Source organism: Parambassis ranga, chromosome 8 (genome assembly GCF_900634625.1).
Source record: "Parambassis ranga chromosome 8, fParRan2.1, whole genome shotgun sequence".
NCBI lineage: Eukaryota > Metazoa > Chordata > Actinopteri > Ambassidae > Parambassis > Parambassis ranga.
This window is the reverse complement of record NC_041029.1, coordinates 16,307,835-16,328,556: the sequence shown is the minus strand read 5'-3', so window position 1 is coordinate 16,328,556 and position 20,722 is coordinate 16,307,835. Positions and strand designations below refer to the sequence as shown.

General features: G+C 44.2%; 4 protein-coding genes and 1 non-coding gene across 7 annotated transcripts in view; all 5 read left to right on the top strand.

Annotated features, from left to right (window-relative positions):
* LOC114439481 (myosin-9-like) overlaps nt 1-1,487 on the top strand; it is a 28,193-nt gene extending 26,706 nt beyond the window's left edge. For both annotated transcript variants that reach the window (XM_028411438.1, XM_028411436.1), the window contains one exon: nt 159-1,487. In XM_028411438.1, the coding sequence (XP_028267239.1) occupies nt 159-267 (109 nt within the window). In that variant the 3' untranslated portion in view covers nt 268-1,487. The remainder of the gene's footprint in view (nt 1-158) is intronic.
* Nucleotides 1,488-2,969: 1,482 nt separating this feature from the next.
* LOC114439485 (mitochondrial glycine transporter A-like) lies at nt 2,970-6,704 on the top strand. The gene is made up of 8 exons (XM_028411442.1): nt 2,970-3,164; nt 3,877-3,948; nt 4,348-4,472; nt 4,619-4,703; nt 4,788-4,967; nt 5,524-5,692; nt 5,760-5,920; nt 6,011-6,704. The coding sequence occupies exons 2-8, from the start codon at nt 3,934-3,936 to the stop codon at nt 6,131-6,133; spliced, it is 858 nt and encodes a 285-aa protein (XP_028267243.1). The 5' UTR covers nt 2,970-3,164; nt 3,877-3,933; the 3' UTR covers nt 6,134-6,704.
* A 1,420-nt stretch (nt 6,705-8,124) lies between these two features.
* On the top strand, nt 8,125-10,557 carry rpsa (ribosomal protein SA). Its single transcript, XM_028411441.1, has 8 exons — nt 8,125-8,198; nt 8,738-8,909; nt 8,999-9,117; nt 9,365-9,610; nt 9,850-9,978; nt 10,066-10,225; nt 10,315-10,332; nt 10,417-10,557. Exons 2-8 carry the CDS (start codon nt 8,777-8,779, stop codon nt 10,509-10,511), a joined length of 900 nt encoding a protein of 299 aa, XP_028267242.1. The 5' UTR covers nt 8,125-8,198; nt 8,738-8,776; the 3' UTR covers nt 10,512-10,557.
* On the top strand, nt 9,155-9,294 carry LOC114440651 (small nucleolar RNA SNORA62/SNORA6 family). The gene has a single exon (XR_003671186.1). It is a non-coding gene; the product is annotated as a small nucleolar RNA SNORA62/SNORA6 family (small nucleolar RNA).
* A 2,141-nt stretch (nt 10,558-12,698) lies between the features above and the next one.
* On the top strand, nt 12,699-20,258 carry ubn2b (ubinuclein 2b). 2 transcript variants are annotated; one of them, XM_028411439.1, is made up of 17 exons: nt 12,699-13,376; nt 14,560-14,688; nt 14,772-14,873; nt 14,964-15,095; nt 15,172-15,278; nt 15,364-15,853; nt 15,994-16,064; nt 16,154-16,283; nt 16,366-16,472; nt 16,564-16,674; nt 16,766-16,909; nt 16,990-17,040; nt 17,126-17,168; nt 17,316-18,593; nt 18,812-19,019; nt 19,403-19,471; nt 19,714-20,258. In XM_028411439.1, the coding sequence occupies exons 1-17, from the start codon at nt 13,029-13,031 to the stop codon at nt 19,758-19,760; spliced, it is 3,567 nt and encodes a 1,188-aa protein (XP_028267240.1). In that variant the 5' UTR covers nt 12,699-13,028; the 3' UTR covers nt 19,761-20,258. The 2 variants fall into 2 exon arrangements, with proteins under 2 accessions (XP_028267240.1, XP_028267241.1); XM_028411440.1 differs by lacking the exon at nt 19,403-19,471.
* The last annotated feature ends 464 nt before the right edge of the window (nt 20,259-20,722 follow it).

The window sequence follows — 20,722 nt, the reverse complement described above, 5'->3', positions numbered from 1 at the left end:
AATGAATAATGCATCTCAATGTAAGCACTTTGAGTGCCTGCCCAACAGAGCAGAAAAGCGCAATATAAGACCAATGCATTATTATTATTATTATTATTATTATTAAAAGCAGCATATTAACACCTCTGTCTCTCTCTCTCTCTCTCTCTCTCTCTCAGGCGTGGTGACCTCCCCTTCACCGTGCGCCGCACCGTTCCCCGCGGCGGCATCGAAAGCGACGAGGAGAGCGAGCCAAAGAGCGAGACCCCCGAGCCTAAACCCGAGTGATCGACACCACTCGACTCCTTTCACATCACAAACACACACACGCACACACGTCACTGTACCTCCTGAACGAGGGAGAACGACACAGACATGAGAATGTCGTACAGACTAGATCAGTCTTTATCTCTTGAACAATCTATGCATCCTTAACACACACATAACTGACACCAGTTAACTCGGACAATCACCATGCTGACAAACAAACACGTTATTGTTTTTTGTTTTTTGTTTCTTTTTGGGCCAAAATTTGCTTCATTTTTCATTCTCTGGGAAAAAAATAACAAATAATATTTTTATAAGGAAGCATTCCACTGATATTAGTCCTGATTCAGGATCTATTTTTCTAATTGAAGCAAAAGGAAAACAGAGAAAAGAAGTATGCGTAAAATGAAGACAGATTACTGGAAGGGGACCAAAGTAATATCTCAATCTATAGAATAGTATTTTATGCAGACGTTTTTATAATGGTTAAGAATGACAGTGCTTTGTGTTTATTATTATTATTATTATTATGCTCGCTCTCTCTCCTCTCTTGCATCAGTTTATAAAGAAGATTTATATGCTGAAATGTATTCTATCAACAGTTTAGCTGCGATTAGCACTCTGCTTTTGGGCTTAATGATAATACTTTGTTATACACGTATCATGTGAAAAACATTTGGAGGCAGATTTTGAAGTAAAAAAAAATTGAAGAAGGCATTTTGATTGTGACTGTGCTGAAATTATTTTTGCACTGAGATGGAAAAAAAAAAACACTTTAGCCTGGATATAATAAACCACTGCATTTGTGTGTTAAGTCGATAAGTGCACACACACACACACACACACACACTAAAGGCCTTAAATGCAGCTGAGATCTACAGGGCAGGGTTGTTGGCTACTTTCTCTGGACATGCATTGATTTTTATGTTTATCACTATCAGTGTTTTTGATAAGAATTAAAGTGGGGAGGGTGTGTTGGGGTAGTTCTTTTTTTGTTTTTGTTTTTTACTCACACACTGTATTCTCAGGGCACAGCTTGTTGAGACAGGTGGGTAAGGGCTTCGTACACATGTGGGGAGTTGAGCGATGCATCAGGCTGTGTCCGGAGGTCGGCTTTTGGCTGCTCACACTGCTGGAAAGTGAGAGGAATGTGTTGTTACGTTAAACAGCTCACACTTCAAGAAAAAAAAAGGACCACTTCTATAGCTCTTAATTAACAAAACAAAACAAATCCCAAGGACGAAAAAACAAAAGAGAAAAAACTGCATCTCAATTATTTTGAAATGTTTTGTCTGTCTGCACCTCTGGAATGGAAAAACATGTTGTCAAATGTTATTGCAATTAAAGATGCTTTTTAAACTGCTACCTGTGGCCGTTCTGTGTCTTTGTGATCATACGTGATGAGTGTTAACTCCCCTCCAGCAGATTTATATACAGGCAGTTTAGTAGCACTTCCTGGGACACCCGTTGTCATGCCAACATGTTCTCACAGAGAGCAAAAAGCCAAAATCTTGACAACTGTATGATGAATTTTCTAATTTATGAGCCTTATTGGCCCCTCAAGGGGAGGTTAACCCATCCTTTAACTCTATCCTTGACACAAATCAGTGAAGAATTCCTCTGCATGCCTTCGTCTTCTTCTTCTAATCATCATTCTGTGCCTCGCTCTCTCTCTCTCTCTCTCTCTGCAGGTCTCCAGACCTGCATGCTGACCTGCAGTTTGACCCCTGAACTCTCCTGTGCTCACTGACTTCACCTCTGCTGCTCATCTTTGTTTTAATTACTATTACTACTTATGGACTGACGATATATAGATATATCCATTATAATATAATCAGTTTCATCTTGCTGTCATGGTTGCTGCATGTTTGTTCCTCTCTCTCTCTCTCCCTCTTCTTCTTCTCCTCCTCCACCCGGCCAACTGGCAGCAGGAAGGTTCTTCCTTAAGAGACGGGTCCTGCTCAAGGTTTCTTCCTCTTAAAGGGGGTTTTTTCTTTGCCACAGTGTTCTTGTTCAGGCTCTGGGTCTCTGGGTCTCTGTGAAGCGCTTTGAGACAACTTCTGATTGTAAAATGCGCTGTATAAATAAAACTGAACTGAATTCTTAACATGTGGCATTCTTTGGGCATCGGTGATAATAATCGTGATGAAGCAGAGACTGAGAGGGGAGTTTAAAGTCCAAAAATTGACCTCAAGTTTGTTTTTGAAGTGATGCATTTCGACCAGCAGGCGGCACTCGGCGACAAACAGCACAAGCAAGTCAGAACCGGTTTCACTAGAGTAAACAAGGATGGGGGCGTTTGTGTGAGAAAGCTGTTGTAGTAGTAGTAGTAGTTTAAAATCGATTTTTTTTCCTGCTGTGTGCAGTTAGTGTGATACTTGCACGTTCGTTGGAGTATTTCTATTTTATAATTTAATTATTTCCATGTGTGTGTGTTCCATGACTGATATAAACATTTATTGAATGTTAAGAGGGAAAAATCAAGTGTGTTGTGGAGCTATTATTTTTTATTTTATAAAAATGTGAAAGAAATGCAGGAGAATAGTTTAATTTAATTTAATTTAATTTAATTTAATTTAATTTAATTTAATTCTCTTATTTTATTATTTCTAGATCAATCTGTGCTCAACTTTTTAACATGCACGTCACGCTTAGAGTGCCGTTCAGCCAATCAGAAGTCCTCTAGCATCTGGTGGGCGGGGCTTACGCCAGCAGACCGGAACCGGCCGGTTTGAGTGGCGCTGAGCAGCAGCGGGCAGGTTTCCCGTCACGGTGCCGTCCTCCCGCAGGGAGCGGAGCTTTTTACGGTGTTTTAAGTTGTTCCAGGCGCGGAGAGGGATTCACCTTCTTATTATCTGCGTCGGTGTTTTTCATTTTCCAATTACTGAGCGGAGGGAAGAGCAGTGAAATAACTCGGTGTAAGTTTTTATGCTAGCTGCTAATCAATGGCTTCGAACGTTTATCGGTATCTGCAGCTGTTTCCTTGTTACTGTGTAAAATTTAAGGAGCGTACAGACAACAGGAGGAGAGGAGACCTACATTGGCAACAACGACATCAGACAGATCGATAGATTTATTGGTTGGATGATATTATTGATCGATATACCTTTTTTTAAGCATTTTTTTTAAGTGTTGTTGCAGAGTTTGTCCAGCAGGGTGCGCTTCAGATCAATTCAGAACCTTCAAGAGACTAAAGAGACTTAAAAGGCAGAAGTGGAAACATTATTCTGTTAAATTAGGAGCTAGCTTCGCGTGTTAAATACTAAAATACTGTTTAATACTAAAGAATAAGTCTGACATATCTGGTTACTCATGTTTTACACGTCCACTGTGTTTCCAGTCAGCCAGTGTGCAGCCCTGAGCACAGAGAGGAGTTTTTGACTAAATGTCTGTGTATATATCAAATATTGGCTGACATCAGCATCACTTCCTGTAACCCACTGTCATATGAGTGACATGTGTGCGGCTCCATCCTAATGTGCAGCACGCTGCTCTTTGATTGGTTAATGAATAGCTGTGTGTGTGTCCGGTGGTCACAAACAGGTGACCCTGTGTATTTAATCTTCTGCCTGCATCATTTCTCCTCACACCGCAGCTCCTCTGCTGACCTCATCTGTCCCTCTGTTACAGACAGAACGTCTCAAAAGTGAAGATTCTGTGTGTTTGAAGATAAAGAACTGAAGAACTATGGAACTGTCGTTGGTAAGTTTGACAGCTGGGACGTCTATGAAGGATTTTTAACCTCATATGAGTCATTTAATGATGAGTTTTGTCCCTTTTGTGACTGACTTTAGGTCAGGGTGTCCTGTCTGAAAATGCTGATGAACTATTTATAGCCTTCTTCTGATAGAACGCTCACTGGAGTTAGATAAAGTTCAAACGAAGAGGATCTAAGCCTTTGATTAAAGTCTTTACTGAAGGTTTTCTTGATTCCTGTGTGAATATTTGACCTGAAAAATCCTTTTATGTCAAAAAATGTTATTGATCAAATAAGCTGTTAACATGGCAAACCAATATATAATTTCCTTTACATAACAAATAGCCTCAGTATGTGTTTCCTAAGAACATGATAGATTCTGATTTTCGGCCCCTCTCCTTCAGGCTCACCCGGCTATCAAAGCCTTCATGTGCGGCTCGTTGAGCGGGACCTGCTCCACGCTGCTGTTTCAGCCTCTGGACCTGGTGAAGACCCGCCTGCAGACGCTGCAGAGCGACGTGCGGCCTGGGTGAGCGCTCACACACACACACACACATCATGGATTGCATCATATGTTTACTTGTTTGACTTGTGACCTCTAAAATGGATTTGTTGACAATATGTAACACACGGGATCATTATCAACTGATCTTAGGAATAATGTTCCTCCCTCAGGTCAGGCAGAGTGGGGATGGTGTCGGTGCTGCTCAGTGTGGTGCGGACAGAGAGACTGCTGGGACTGTGGAAAGGTGTTTCACCTGTAAGAGCGTCTCTTTGACACGCATCACAGATACATTCTTCTGTCACAGCACCTCTTAAAGTCCTCCTCCTCCTCCTCCTCTAGTCCTTTGTTCGGACCATCCCTGGTGTGGGGATCTACTTCAGCACTTACCACTCTCTGAAGCAGCACATCTGTCAGGACGGCAGCCCGGGTGCTGTGGAGGCGGTGCTGCTGGGAGGCGGAGCCCGGACGGTGGCCGGAGTAGTGATGCTGCCAGTTACAGTCATTAAAACACGATTTGAAGTAAGAGGAAGATTTAGTATGTGAAACACTGTCGGTAAATTAAAGGTCGGGTAGGAGATTTCATTCTGATGCACTTTTTGTTAAATTAGTGTAACTTCTCTTTACAATCTGATAGCAACTGATTAGTTCGGCAGTTTCTCATTAAAACGAAGAACATGAATCATCTGTGGAAGCTATAAAACACTAAAAACATCAGCCAATCCTCCGGGTGGACCCTGCACGGAGTATTGGCTGGTTGTCACTCTCTTCCTGCTCTGTGCATCAGAGAGGTACGTGCATGATGGCCGAAGTCACAGACCGCAGCTCGTCTTCAGGTGATGCGCGTCCATGTGATTGGGAGGCGTGGCTTCGGGGTGAGCTCCGAGAGAAAGGGGCGTGTGTTTACTTTCAAAATCTGGCTGACTCTCACTGAGTTTTCAAAATCTCCTACCCTACCTTTAAATGGTAACATCTGCAGTGATGGATGGATATTTAAATGTAAAGTTGCATCTTCTTTGCTTCCTTGAGTACGCTCATCCTCCCCTTCATGACCTCCCTGTGTGTGTGTGTGTGTCAGTGTGGCAGGTACAGTTATGGTAGTGTAGCCGGTGCTCTGCGCAGTGTGTGTCGGACTGAAGGTCCTGCTGCTCTGTTCTCCGGCCTGATGGCGACTCTGCTCAGAGACGTCCCGTTCTCTGGGATCTACGTCATGTTCTACAGCCAGACGAAAGCCTCGCTGCCAGAAGGTAAAACCCGCAGAGAGCCTGGTGTTTGCATTGAAAGTGTCTGTTCTCATGTCTGCTGTCCTTACAGAGGTCAGCTCCTCTCCTTGGGCCCCGCTGGCTAACTTCAGCTGTGGCGTCCTTGCTGGCGTTCTGGCCTCTCTCATCACTCAGCCGGCCGACGTGGTCAAAACACATGTCCAAGTGAATCCACAGCTGAGGACGGCAGACGCTGTCCGATACATTTATATGGTATCTAATGCTTTAATGCATGTCTTACATCCTGTTGAATATGTGACATCTGGCTGATTATATCTGAAACCTGTCCTCGCTCTCTTAAAGGAACACGGACTGCAGGGCTTCCTCAGAGGTGCAGTACCTCGGTCCCTGAGGCGGACGATGATGGCGGCCATGGCGTGGACGGTGTATGAGCAGATGATGGCACACATTGGACTGAAATCTTGAAGGTGGAGGATGGACGAGAATATTGTGAAAGAAAGACAGATGGAAAGTCAGGACTGGAAAAATCTGCTGCGGTGAAGAGGCAGAGACATAAAAGACTTCACTGTTAGTGGGACGGGTGAGCAGAGGACGAGTCTGAGACGCTCTGAGACGGTGATTTATGGTGAAAATAGTGCTTTAGCTCAGGAATCAAACGTGTAGCCTGCATCATGTAACTTTGGGAGGCCTTTCATATGAAGACAGGGCTGCAGAGTTTCCACAGAAACGCCTCCATGAACATGTGTCCTGTGTCTTTACTGCTGTGTCACAGTTCACTATTACTCAAGACGGATAGTATTCCAGGTACAGCTCAGACACCTGTCATGCACTTTAACCTGAGCGGTAGTTAGGGAGAGTCTGTGCCTTTTTAACACCACTGTGATATTTATATTCCGACACATAGAAATGACAAATGCACTACTAACTGCACATTGATCTGCCTTCTAATGTAATCATTTTATATTTAAGCTGTTTATTTTAATGCATTCATCTTTGAGTGATTTTTTTTTTAACAATAAAAAGATGTAAAAATACACTCAGACCTTGTGAGTAGAGTTTTATCTGCGACAGGGTGATACAACCTTATTTTAAAACTCTTAATTTAAGTCTCTGCACTTTCCTCTCATTAATTGAAGAGGTTATAAAAAAAATATTGTCTCTCTGTGCGTTCGCAGAGACGTGTAGCTCAGCATTTTGCAGAGAACAGGAGGACTTTATCAGAGTGCTGTTAAGATAAGCTGCAGAGCACAGGGGGGGGGTGTGGTGCTGTGACATCAAATAGGAAATAAGGACAAGGATTCAAGAGGAAATAATGCACCAGTAAATGTTTATAGAGAATCATTGTTGTATTTGGAATCCATATATTGACCCAACAAGCATATAGTAATCCTCATTAATGGTGTATTCATATATATTTGGAGTTATATATATATATATATATATATATAAGATTTGGATCCATAATTAAGTAAATAATGATGGAAACAAGCTGAATAACATCCATACTGGGAGGTTAGTGAGTGAATAGTGTCAGAGAAGTTGAAGTTTAACCAAATTTAAGAGTTCAGAGTGTGACCAGAACTCTAACAAGGCTGCTATTTTTCATGTGTTTCCCAGAAAACAACACCAGCGCTGACACATCGCCCCCTTTTTTATCTATAGACAGCATCACCTCTCATGTCCTTGGCAATAATCCAAACGTAGTTTTGGAGACACACACACACACACATCATAAATTAACCTTCTGATCTGCTCCTGCTTCTGTTCTCTCTCCCTACCACAGCATAATGCAATCTGCTCTTTACAGGATTACAATGAACTGCACAACTTTCAGTTTTATTTAACTAATTTCTCAACGCTTGTGTACCTGTTATGATCCCTTAGCCTGGAACATTTTATCTCAAATAAACATGGTTGCGACACAGATCAGTCTTTAACCGAGGAGGCAGCGTCTCAGCATTTTCTTAATATGGTCTTTCCATCTCCATTGTCTTAATATGGGATCACCATCCGAGCAGTGGCCCGACCTCTGCTGCTGCCCTCCCAGCACGTGGCACACAGCGCCACCCAGTGGCCGAAATAAGAAAGTGTAACAACCTTATAAAATAATGTAAAAAAAACACACAAAACTATTAAATAACAATCAAAGTTGTGGTTTTAGTATTTATTATTTGTCTAAAACTGATCTGTGAACTACATCGATGAACGTCACCAAAATGGCCGTCAACATGGCATATTTCATGTCTGATACCAGGGAAAAAATCAATACTATACTATACTATACTATACTATACTATGTGTATATAATGTGTTTATATGTCTAACATACAATGTATCACCCGTGGCTTAATTTAAAAAAAAAAAAAAAAACATATTATATTTGTGCAGATTTTGTTGTTCCGGTTCTCCGCCGGAAATATAACCCACCAACCAATCACACGCCAGGATTGTGCTATAAAAACGACGTCATTTCCTCCCAGCGCCCTCTTTTTCACCGTGTGGTCAGATTTCCATACGGCGTTGTTTCGTGGTGAGTTTAAATTGATATATTTATGCCGATAACCTATTAAATGCGCCCACGGACACATATAAATGAACTTGTATAAACATATCACACATCAGGACCATACAGCGGCGACTTTTAGTGCCCTTATAGTCTTACATTTTCGAGAGATTATTTATGCTAACGGTACTAGCTAACTAGCTATCAGCTAACGCATGGCTGTCGCTGATAGTCCTGTAACTCAGACTTCCACTTCAGCTTCATAGCTTTAAGTTATCCAAGAAAATACGGTTTAGAAAATAATAATGTGGAGGATTTGAGTAGTTTGTTGTTTGGTCCACACCCTAGGAGTCTCTCTGTAAACCCTTTTAACAAGGAGATCCACAGTTTTCTCTTTCATCACAGTAATACGAACTGTTTGGCTAAAATATAAAGTATAAGTGTTGCGATGCACTTGCTTTGTAGGTAAATGCTGTAGTTTGATTGAAATCTTAGTTTGTCTCGAGTTATTTTCTCACCCTAGTTACATTTCTTTCAGCAACTAATCGGTGTCATTTGCCCCCCAGCTCTCCCGTTAAACTCGTAACGCAGGGAAAGCGGTCACGATGTCCGGAGGTCTGGATGTCCTTCAAATGAAGGAGGAGGATGTGCTGAAGTTCCTGGCAGCAGGAACCCACCTGGGAGGCACCAACTTGGACTTCCAGATGGAGCAGTATGTCTACAAGAGAAAAAGCGACGGTGAGTGGTAGAACACTGAGCACTTTGTTTTGATGGTTAAAAAAGTTTTAGCTCTGACTGTAGTATGTATATGGATTTCTTTACACCAGGTGTGTACATTATTAACCTGAAGAAGACCTGGGAGAAGCTGCTGCTGGCAGCCAGGGCCATTGTTGCCATTGAAAACCCAGCTGATGTGTGCGTCATCTCTTCCAGGAACACTGGACAGGTAGAGATCTGGTAAAACTCCTTAGTAGTTATGTATTAAAGCACACCATTAAAGCCGGGCACTGATGTCAGTGTTCAGGTGTCGGAAGTGTGCAAGAGAAAGCTGGCCGGGTTTTCGCTAACACCATGAGGACAGCTGTCCCATGACTGGGGTTTGATAGTGACCTGAGCCACAGTTTTAGTATGTTTATATACAAATAAGAATTCATGTGAGACTTTGAGTGTAACTTGTCCTTTCTGTCATAAAGAGAGCAGTGCTGAAGTTCGCCTCTGCCACTGGCGCCACCACCTTCCACGGCCGCTTCACCCCTGGTACATTCACCAATCAGATCCAGGCAGCTTTCAGGGAGCCCCGCCTCCTGATTGTGACTGATCCTCGTGCTGACCATCAGCCCCTGACTGAGGCTTCCTACGTCAACATCCCCACCATTGCCCTCTGCAACACTGACTCCCCACTGAGATACGTGGATATCTCAATCCCCTGTAACAACAAGGTGAGGCACAGTGAATGGCAACTAATGGATAATCCTGCACACAGTTAGAGCTCGGTGCTGTCCTGTCTGTGCAGCGCGGGGTGTAGGAAGTGTGCTAAATAAAAATGTCTGATCCTCATCCTCCTTTCTCTGAACCACTCAGGGGCTGGGGGTAGAGGTCCGACCACAAGGCAATCATTCTTTTATTCAAATAATAAAGCATAGCTCCGGATTTTAACCTTTTCATCGGACTGTTTCAGGGTCACCACTCTGTGGGTCTGATGTGGTGGTTGCTGGCCCGGGAGGTCCTCAGGATGAGGGGAACCATCTCCAGGGAGCACCCATGGGAGGTCATGCCCGATCTGTACTTCTACAGGGACCCTGAGGAGGTAGGAGCAGCCTTTTGCATCTTTTTAAATAAGTACAGGTTGTCAGTAAAAGTAGGTGATGTCCTAATGCACACTATCTTTGTACAGATTGAGAAGGAGGAGCAGGCTGCAGCTGAGAAGGCCGGAGGAAAGGAGGAGTTCCAGGGCGAATGGAGCGCTCCTGCTGCCGAGTTTGCCCAGCCTGAGGTCGCCGACTGGTCTGAGGGTGTTGCCGTGCCGTCTGTGCCCATTCAGCAGTTCCCAGCAGGTAACAGCTGTTTGTCAAACTACACAACGATCTGTGAATTACTAATAATTTTACTTGATTTTAACATTTCCTCTTTCTTTGTGTTACAGCTGCACCAGTTAAAACAGGTGAGTTTTTTTTCAGTGTTTAAGATGTTACCTGGCTTCAGCACAGATGTGATCCTTTAATGCTGTTTTTCTTTCTCTCTGCAGAGGACTGGAGCACCCAGCCTGCCACAGAGGATTGGTCCACTGCCCCCACCGCTCAGGCATCTGACTGGGGCGGCGCCACTGCTGACTGGTCTTAAATTGTCACCGTCTATGGCAACAATAAAAGTGTTTTGTACACTTTGACTCTGGTTCTGCTTCATTTGATTCTCAGGCAAAATGTGTAAATCTGGTGGAGATGCAGAAATAAACAAATAAGAATCTGTTTAGCAGGACTCCAATATATTGTTAGGGGTAAATGTTTTAATAGCTTACAGAGACGGAATGCTTGAAGCAGGAATGTGGTTGGGTTGTCTATCTTGTGTAGTTGAGGTAAAAAGATTAATCATTATCCATGGACTCCTTAAAATGATTAAACTTTAATACAACTAGCTGGATGATTGCAGCAGATGCTCACCGTGCAGTCAGACTGAGTCGTACTAGCTGGAAATTGAAGGATTCCTAGTTTACCTGGAATAGCAAACGCCTGATGTTGCATTCATTTCTTACAGAAATCAAGCACCATTTTTTTTTTCCTGAAAACAAAAGCCATGATGGTAATTTAAAAATAATTATTTTAAGAATGATGTCTTCTATAGGGTTCATGTCTTTGCTATTAAGCAGTTTACTATTTGTAGCTTTTCTACTTGATATCTCAGAGGTGTATAAAACATTTATTGCCAGCTTTTATAAAATGAGCTCAGAGTTTGGAGGGTTACTTTAAAGCTGTATTCTGGTACAGTTACCAGTTACCTGTATTCAGTAATGTAATCCAAGAAGCATAATATTAAAGTAATGTAACTTGATTACCTTTATTTTTTTGGATTACTTCAAAACAAAATATTCCAATGATGACAAAAGAAAATATGTGAGCATTCAACAGAACAATGTAACATTATTATTATATTTAGGTGGTAGTTTATAGTCCTACAATGAAAGTGCACAAGTCTTGACCACATAGTTTATTTTATTATTAAGAAAGACACAATCTGCTCTGTTTTAGTTCACAGTATGGATCAAGAGCACCTATAATATTGTTTAAAACAAATCCAGTGTTCACCTGCAAAAAGGTATCACAGACCAGAAGTAAAGTCTGCTCCTCACACAGAAACAACTTATTTTAGTTGTATAAGATAAGATAAGATAAAACTTTATTAATCCCGAAGGAAATTCTTGTGCCAGAGGTATCAAGTTACATTAAATGCAGTTAAGTACAGAGTATAAGAGTATGTAAAACAGGGCTCCTGAATTAAACATGTATTCAACTGTAACTACCAGACTGCAAGTGAAATGTTCGAACTTTAAATTAATGTTAATCAGCCTGATTGTTGACGGTGAGAGCTCCCACTCCATGTTTATTCACCCTCATACACAGGTCACCACACAATGAGACAAGCGATCAGGAGAAAGTCAGACATCTGTAAACAAAATGATTTTTATGTGACTTGTTTTATGCAGCAGTGAACAAACACTGCTGTGTAATCCACCGATTTCAACCATGTAACTGTAATCTAATTACCACCTCTTTAGACTGTAACAGTAACGGACTAGTTACATACATACATACATTCTAAACGTCCTACCTCTGTACATAGAACTGCACATTTTGCTTATTTTATTTTTTCCTATTGCTTATTCGTATTTTTATTTATTCTTATTCCTAAGTCTACTGTTTCTTTTTTTTATCTTAATTTAGTTGTGTATAAAGTCATATGAAGGGAATTTCATTGCTCAGTGTAACTGTAAAGTGCTGTGCATTTGACAATAAACTTCTTGAATCTTGAATCTAGTTACTCATATTTTATAGTCTAATTATGTAACGCGGGTGCATGTAATCCGTTACTCCCCAACCCTGCTCTGAATAATGTATATAGGTAAAATAAAAAAAAACAGTGTGAAAGTTAGTTGGGTCACGTTTCAAGTGAGTAAATAAATATTATTTGTATGTGATTTATTTATTTTATTTATTTTTTTTTTTGACTGTGTTTGTCTAGAAATAGGGTTAAGTTCTCAAACAAAGCATTAAAATATAATAACTCAATAATTCGACTTCTTTCGAGGTTTTGTTTAAAATGTTTTATTCTACACAAACAAAGCCGTGAAGCGTCTCCCTGCAGTAAACAGAGCCGGACCGGAGGCTCCGGACATCCCGCCCGCACAGAACAATCATCTCCTCCACATTCGCGCTTGTGTGTCAGGTGGGCGTGTTTGTGCGCTGTGATTGGTCGAGCGTGGATCCCTTTCCTCCCCGGCTTCCGCTTTCTTTTCATACGCACGCCCAGCCTCTGAATAATGATAATAATGATCAAGATGGCTACTTCAGAATCCTCCTTGCGGTAGCTAAGCAACAATTTCATGGAAGCGGTTAAAACTGCGATTTCGTGTTGTTTAAGTCCCCCCTAGGCAACGGGGGCCGTGCCGGAGACAGAACTATATGGATTAAAGCGGGTGAAGGAGAATAAAAGTCATTGTGTTGCCTGCAGCACTAATTCCGAGGAAGCTAACTAGCAGAGCAACTAGCTAGCTCTACTTGTCGACCATCTCCAGTTCAGTTCTCGGGGAGGAGGAGTGTGGCGCTGCCCTTTTTGTGATCCCGGTCGTCGGACGGAAAACGTCAAATGGCAGAGCCGAGAAAAGTGCCGTTCGTCACCATCTCAACCTTCAACACCTCGCCACCGACCCCGGAGTCCAGCAAGAAGCGCCGCCGCGAAGATGAGGCCGTCGACATCACTTTTGGGAAAGATGGAGGAGGTGGTGGTGTTAGTGGTGGTGGTGTTGGTGGTGGAAGTGCCGCCACGGTCGGGTCAGGAGGTGGCGGGGGTCTGTTTGGAAACACGAAAGGAGGCGACACCGAGACCGAGGAGAGGAAACCTACCGTCCGCCTCAACCTGGCTCTGAGCGAGCCGGACGATCGGGGGTCCTCCGAGTTCAACTACGGCGAGCTGGTCTGTTCAAGTGTTTCTCAGGTTAGACGGGCAGACAGCAGGCACCATGATGGGAGCATGGAGGGGTGGAGGTTAACCTGGCACAAGTTCGGCAGAGCCGCACACATGTCACCGCTGTTATCACTTCCTCAGGAGTTTATAGGATATGCTAATGAGGCGCTCAACAGTTACTGATTATTAATTAATAATGTCCTGATCTCAGTATTAAGTCGATAAGGAGTCATTTGATGATTTATTTATTTATTTTTAGATTATTTTTTTTTTTTAAAAGTTGTCTCAATTTAATTTCTCAACTAAATGGGTTGAGTGTGCATGATGTTTATTATACGTGTAGTATTCACACTGTGTGGTCTTGAGTGAAGATTTAAATCTGTCTCTGTAGTGTCCCAATATTCGTCCTGCAGTAAGTACAGTTGAGCTGCTTATTCACAGTTGGTAGCCATGGCAACAGAGACTCAGTAAACGGCCCTGTTTACATCTAATGTGTTACAAAAAGCAGCTTTCACATGGCTTTAACTGCCCAACAAGTAACTGGTACAAATGTCACGTTTACTTCCTGACTACAAAAATAATGTAACAGTTAACGCCGAGCTTGTTTAGAGCAGTGATCAGTTTGTGTCAGTGTTAGTTGAACCCTGGTGTGTTACTAAGGGGAAAAAACACATTTGTGTAATTAATGATCCTTTTCTTTCTTTCACAAGTGATCATAGTGCAAATTTGGGACGCATTATGAGAATTTATTGGACAGCATGAAGCTCAGAATCATCTGACGTCTTTTTAAAATGCCCCTTTTTTCTCCCATCACCTTTTAAAACATTCATTTATTGTAAAAAAAAAAATGTCGACAACGAAAGATTTTTGCACATGAGAAAACCTCTGTACAGCGATCAGCGTCAGAGACAGTAAAGGGGTGTGTCTCGGCAGGATGCAGGTGGTTAAAATAGATAACTGTCCAACTCTAAAATGGACATAACGTCTGATACAGACAATATTTGAGCAGGTTTTTGTTTTACGTTAAGTGTCTTAAGATGTGTAGACTGTCCATATCAACATGCCACTTATTTAATTTAGATTTTTTTTTTTTAATTCTAAATTTTCAATTCAGGTTTGTGCGGCCAACTTTGGATAAAAAGGGTCAGGTTGGATAATATTAGACTTTTGAGAAATTAATTTCATTTCTTGGCTGGTTTCTGTGTGTCTTTAGGTAAAACCTGCCGGTTCTATAGTACCTAAAGGACTCGCTCCTCCACTGGACCCCAGTGACCCCTTTGCCGACGATGAGCGGGAGAGACGGGAGGTGGAAGAGCTGGCCAAGAAGTTTGAAAACAAATATGTAAGCAGTCTTTTTGTGACATTCCTGATATGCATATGCCGTGTGAAGGTCTGTGAAAACCTTTGTGTATGTTTCATTTGCAGGGCGGCGGTCCAAAAAAGAAGAAAAAGGACCGGATGCAGGACCTCATTGACATCGGCTATGGCTACGATGAGACTGACCCCTTCATAGACAATTCAGAGGCTGTGAGTTGTAACATCATTTTTGATCATTTTAATATGTTTTCATTAAAAAAACATGTACACGGAGTCATTTCTATTCTGTCCATTCTTCAGTACGATGAGCTGGTACCGGCCTCTCTCACCACTAAACATGGAGGCTTCTACATTAACACAGGGACGCTGCAGTTCAGAGCTGCATCCGACTCTGAAGGAGAAAATGCAGGCGGAGACGATAATCACTTCAAGGTTAGTATGAACGTGTTGTAAATAAATGCGCCTACATACAGTAAATACCAATAACGCAGTGATTTCCTGTTTGTAGAAGATGAAAGATGGTGAAGAGCGGGTGATTAAAAAGAGGCGGAAAAAGCAAGATGGTGGAATTCTGGAGGAAAAGAAACCCAGAAAAAATAAAGTACCAAAGCCTGGGTAAGATCAGTCTCTGGCTGCTGAACACTGTAACTTTTCGATTTCTCTATCTTCACTGTTCTCCTCTTGGCTTGTGTCGCGGCAGAATGTCTGCTCTGAATATTCACCGACCCGAGAAGAAGAAGAGGAAGAAGCTGATGAAGGACTCGCTCCACCTGGCCAACATGCTTCGCCGCTTCACCAGGGAGAAAGAGGAGATGCGCAAGAAGAACCTGGCTGCTGCCGGCTTGCCACGACCCACCGCCAAAGTGCCCAACACCAACAGTGCAGTCCTCAACATGCACCCCAAAGCTGCTGGCAGCAATGACTGCAACATGGCCGACCTGGCGGCGGACCCGGCCGTGATGTCACTGCTAGGCACGGCCAACAACGACATTCTGCAGGACATAATGGGTGACCTGGACTTCGGGATGCTGGACTCTCCGTCCAGCCCAGCGCAGGGAGAAAACGGCTCCTTCGGGATGGGACATAAAGCGGGAGCTGGCCGTGTGTCGCAGGGTAATATGATGGCTCCTCCTCCTCTGCCCACTAATCTCCCAGGACCACTTGCAAAGCGCATCGAAGACCTGAGAGCGGTATGAACTTCAGCGTATATGCTTTAACAGTATAATCTCAACGCTATGCTAACAAAAATGGCACCTGAGTCTGCCTGAACTCCTGGTTCATCCAAATATTTCTGTGTTCAAGTGTCTTAATGCATGTTTCTTCATCACAGGCGTCCCGTCTGTTCGATGAAGAGGGCAGGAAGAAATTCTTCACACTGGACATGAACAACATCCTGCTGGAGTAAGCCACACTTTTTCAGATTTTGCCGGCTTTGTAAAATGAAACAAATCTCTAACAAGTGTGTGTGTGTGTGTGTGTGTGTGTGTCAGCATCGAGCTGCAGGTTCAGGAGCAGGCCCCAGAGGTGCGTGCAGCTGTCTACTCCCACCTGGAGGCCTTTGTGCCCTGCAATAAAGAAGCTCTGCTCAAACGCCTCAAGAAGCTCAGCCTCAACATACAGGTGTGTGGCAGTGATGATCATTTTAAATGATTCCTTGTGTAGCTTGTGTAATTTTCTGACCGCGTTTAACCACGTTGCTCAGGACGATCGACTCCGGGCGCCGCTGCTGAAGCTGAAGCTGGCGGTGTGCAGCGTGATGCCGGAGCAGATCGCTCGATACAACATGGACTGCATCGCCAAAGTGGCAAAGTAAGGAAGAAACCAGCTGGGTGTGTGTCTTTAAATAAGGCGTTTTTTCACGTTTGCGTTGACACTTTGATGTTTGCGTGTCTGCCCGCAGGCAGCAGTCTGGGGAGGGAGAGAAAAACGGTTCCGAGGACGACGACGAGGAGAAGCCAGGGAAGAGGGTGATGGGCCCTCGAAAGAAGTTTGTGTGGGACGACAAACTCAGGTCAGTCAGACAAAATCAGCCTCGTCAGCCACACATGTAGCTGTGACATGTAAAAGGAGTTTTGGTGTGTGTGTGTGTGTGTGTTTTCCAGGACTCTGTTGTGTAACTTGGTGCGGGTAAAGCTAAGCTGCTATGAGCGGGAAGCAAAGAACTCGCTGTCTCCAGAGGACTACCTCAAAGCCTTCATGGAGACTGAGGTCAAACCGCTCTGGCCTAAAGGGTGGATGCAGGCCAGGTGTGTGACATCATTTCATCCATTATTACTGTAATGTAACTGTATTTAAAGACTAACGCTCCGTTTATCTCTTTCTGCAGGATGCTGTTCAAAGAGAGCACCATGGCTCACGGTCATCTCACCGGTTACACGTGAGTCATGTGACTTCTTCTTGTTCTATTTCTTCAAAACGGACTCGTTTGGCTGTCGCTGACTCTTTTTGTTGTTTCACTGCAGAGCAAAGAAAAGGATGGTGCCGACTCCCAAGGCCAAGCCGAAGGTTAGGATGCTTTTAATACGCCTTATTGTTTGCTAATAGATTGGCTCAGACATTGATGTGACATCAACTATCCAGGACAAAATGGCACCACGTCGGAGTTATTTAACGGTGTACTTGTTTTTGTTTGTGTTGTTCTGTTTCTACCAGGAGGTTGCATGGGTTCAGCGGTCTACGCCGTCAGCAGGCGCCACTCCCTCCCCAGTTGCCGTGGTTGCTAAGCGACCGCTTCAGTCTCCGTCGGAGCCCATATGTCTGGATTCCCTCGACGAGGCTCCCTCCCTGGACTCTATCTCTCAGGCCCTCGCCATCCTCGGCAACGCGGCCAAGGGCCTGGCTCAGGGGGACAGTCCCCCGTCCCCGGATAGACCCAAGACTGGCGCCAACCTCTCCAGCCTCCACACCTCACCACTCGCTCAGCCGCAGAAAAAGAACTCCGTTAGCACTCCCAGCTCCAATGCACCTCACTACATCTCTACCTCTTCGTCTTCCTCGACCCTTCTGTCTCGACCCTCCTCCATCACGTCCTCTCCTCTGCCCACGGTGAGGGTTGACGGGATGGGGGTTGTTAAGGGCACGGCGCAGGCACACAGACACTCAGTTTTGAGCCCTCAGAGAACTTTGAGTGTGGGTGTGACTAAAGCCAACATGCCTGCCTCAGCGTCTCCACCTAAGCCACGTCCACCACCCACAGCGTCCCCACTGTTGTCCCCAGGATCAAAGGCAGGGGTCTCCACTCCTCCCTCTGGCCTCCTCAAAGGCAGCAATAATAATAAAGCCAACAGCAGTGATGCTGTCATCATCACATCGCCTCAGTCGCGGCCTCACGCCCTTTCATCAACCTCACTCATGATCCCCAAAACCTTTCAGACGCCTCGCCTGCCACAGACCCCGCCAACTAAATCCTCCCCATCCCTCTCTCAAACCCTCTCTGGTATTCAGCCCCAGCCGCAGTCTAACTTCATCACCCCTATGCACGCTACTCTCACAAAGTCCACCCACAGCAGCATCCCGCCCATCATCAAACTCACTCCCCGCACCCCCAACCCCGTGGTCACCGCTGCAACCTCAGCATCTCCTTCCATTTCCCTAACTCCCAGGTCTCAGGCAAACCCCCCCTTGCACCAGTACCCCCCTAAAAGCTCAGCAGGGTTCCACCTGCCGTTCTCAGGTGCCCAAGGAGGAGCAACTAAGTCGGGGCAAGGCAGCTACACTCCTCCAGTCAGCCAGAAGCCCCCCAACAATAGCACCACCAACACCAGCCTTATTAACACCTCATCCATAAGCAAGCATTCAGGATCCAGTGCCTCCCCCGCAGCGGCCTCTGCTACCCCAGGCCAGCGTCAGAGGCCCGGGGGCGGGACACCTCAGGGGGCCAAAACAGTTGTGTCTGTCCCATCATCATCCGTCTCATCTCAGTTGCCACAGGTTTGTACTGCACGTTATTCTTTCGTTGTTTAAATGCATCTTCGAAACAAACTCTTATCTTTGGTGTGTGAGGTGTGATTGATTAAGTGTTTAGCCCGAGGAAGGGGTCCTTTTGTCCTCTCCTGCATTTACACACTTAGTCCCACAGCTGTGGAACGTCACCATCACTCCAGTGGTTTGTGTTTGCAGTAGTAACTCTGGTCTTGCTTCCTGCTCAGGTCTCCACTGCTGGAAGTGGTAGCCTGCTCAGCTCAACCCCGTCGCTTCCCCTCGGGTTTGGGATGCTGGGGGGCCTGGTGCCCGTGTCCCTGCCCTTTCAGTTCCCTCAGCTGCTGAACCTGCCTTCTCTGGGCACAGGAGGCCCCGGCACGGCGGCCAGCAGCTCAGCAGCCAGTAGCAACGCACCGTTCTCCACACTGACCCAGAGTGAGTAAACGCACACAGGCAGAAATACGAGCACCGATCTTAAAAAAAAAAAAAAAAGATTTTGAAATCATTGGGCAGCCACTGCGTGCTGCTCGGCCGCTGTGTGTTCCTGTGCAGGCTTTGTTGTGTGTCGTCATGTGTTTTATCACCATATTGTGTGTCTGAAGCTTAACGTGATTAATGTAAAGACATTGTTCCATTTTGTTTGCTTCACCTCCCAACTCCCCTCTTTCCGGCCACTCCCTCATATCTCTGTCTTCCCCCCTTATCTGTCTGGCTGTCCTTTGCCTCTGTGCCCTCTCGCTCCTTCTTCCCCCTCCTCTTGTTTTGTTCTGTTTGTCTCCTCCCTCCTTGTTTCTTGTTGCCCTGTCCTGTCTCCTCAGATCTGTATAAGAGTCTCCAGTCAGGGTCTCAGGTTGCTCTGCCTCCTCACTTGCAGCTCGCTTTCTCAGGTAAACTCTGACCCCCACCGCCTGTCTGCCTGATCCATCTCTCTCCTGCTTGTTTTTTTTTTTTTTTAAATATTTGGACTTTCCTCATCCTGGGTTTTATTCCCCGTCTGGTCCTTTCGTGTTTTCTGTGCATTTGTTGGTGGCAAGCATGTGTTCTATGTGTCGCTGTTGTCTCACCTTGTGTGTGTGTGTGTGTGTGTGTGTTTTGTCCTGCTTTCACTGACGTTTCTGTCCCTGTGCAGATGTCAGTCAAAGCCAAGGAGGAGACGCGAAGAGGAAAAATCTATGATGCAGCCGGATAAACGACATGTCGGGACAAATCAGGTTGGAACGCATCTTTGAGGGACAAGAAGAAGCTTTTTCACAAATACCACAGTTAATATAACTTTTTTTTTTTTTTTTTAAAAACAAATGATTACTTTTATCCTGAAATGACAAACATAGTTTGTCAGTGTTTACAAGATAGACCTCTATCACTGTGGACAGGGAGAAGGAATGAATGGATTTATAGATGTGTGTGTGTGTGTGTGTGTTTTGCAGGATTGTGTGCCTTTTTGTATGTCTCCCTCTCTGATGCATGGTCAGTGTGTCTATTTGGTGCTGTTTTTAATCATGATGTAATTATCACTGATACTTGTAAGAAATTGTAAACTGCAAATTGTTGAATCTGAGCTTTTTTTTTTTCTTTTTAAATAAGAGCCGTACACATTTTCATTGTACCTGAATTCTTGATTGAATTCATTTCTGTATAGAACTTGAGCTTTTAATTAAAATCTTTCCCATGACAGAGTGTCTTCTAGTGTGTGTATTACTACTACTATACTATTTACTATTTATTATTTGACCTAACAAGACCTACCCAAAAACCATCATCCTAATTTTGAAATACTTTAATAATCCCATCAGGGAAATTGCTTAAGGCTTCCCAGCAATGAGCACCACATACCAGTGAGTGCACTGGAGGCAGTGCAGACACCAATGACTAGGGAGGAGTTGGGATCGAACCACCAACCTCCCGGTTACTGGACAGCCCTGCTATACCACTGAGCCACTGCTGCCCAATCAATCCCATTAATCCAGTGTGCCAAAAGTCCCGGGATGTTCCACCATAACCTAGCATCCTTGTTTTTGGCTTTTCTTACCCACAAGTCTCAATGCAGAAGATGCCATGTCACATGACTAAGCTGCTGAAAGCAGTAAGAAAAAATAACACAAATATATTCTACCAACAGCCTATGTCTGTCTAAAAGC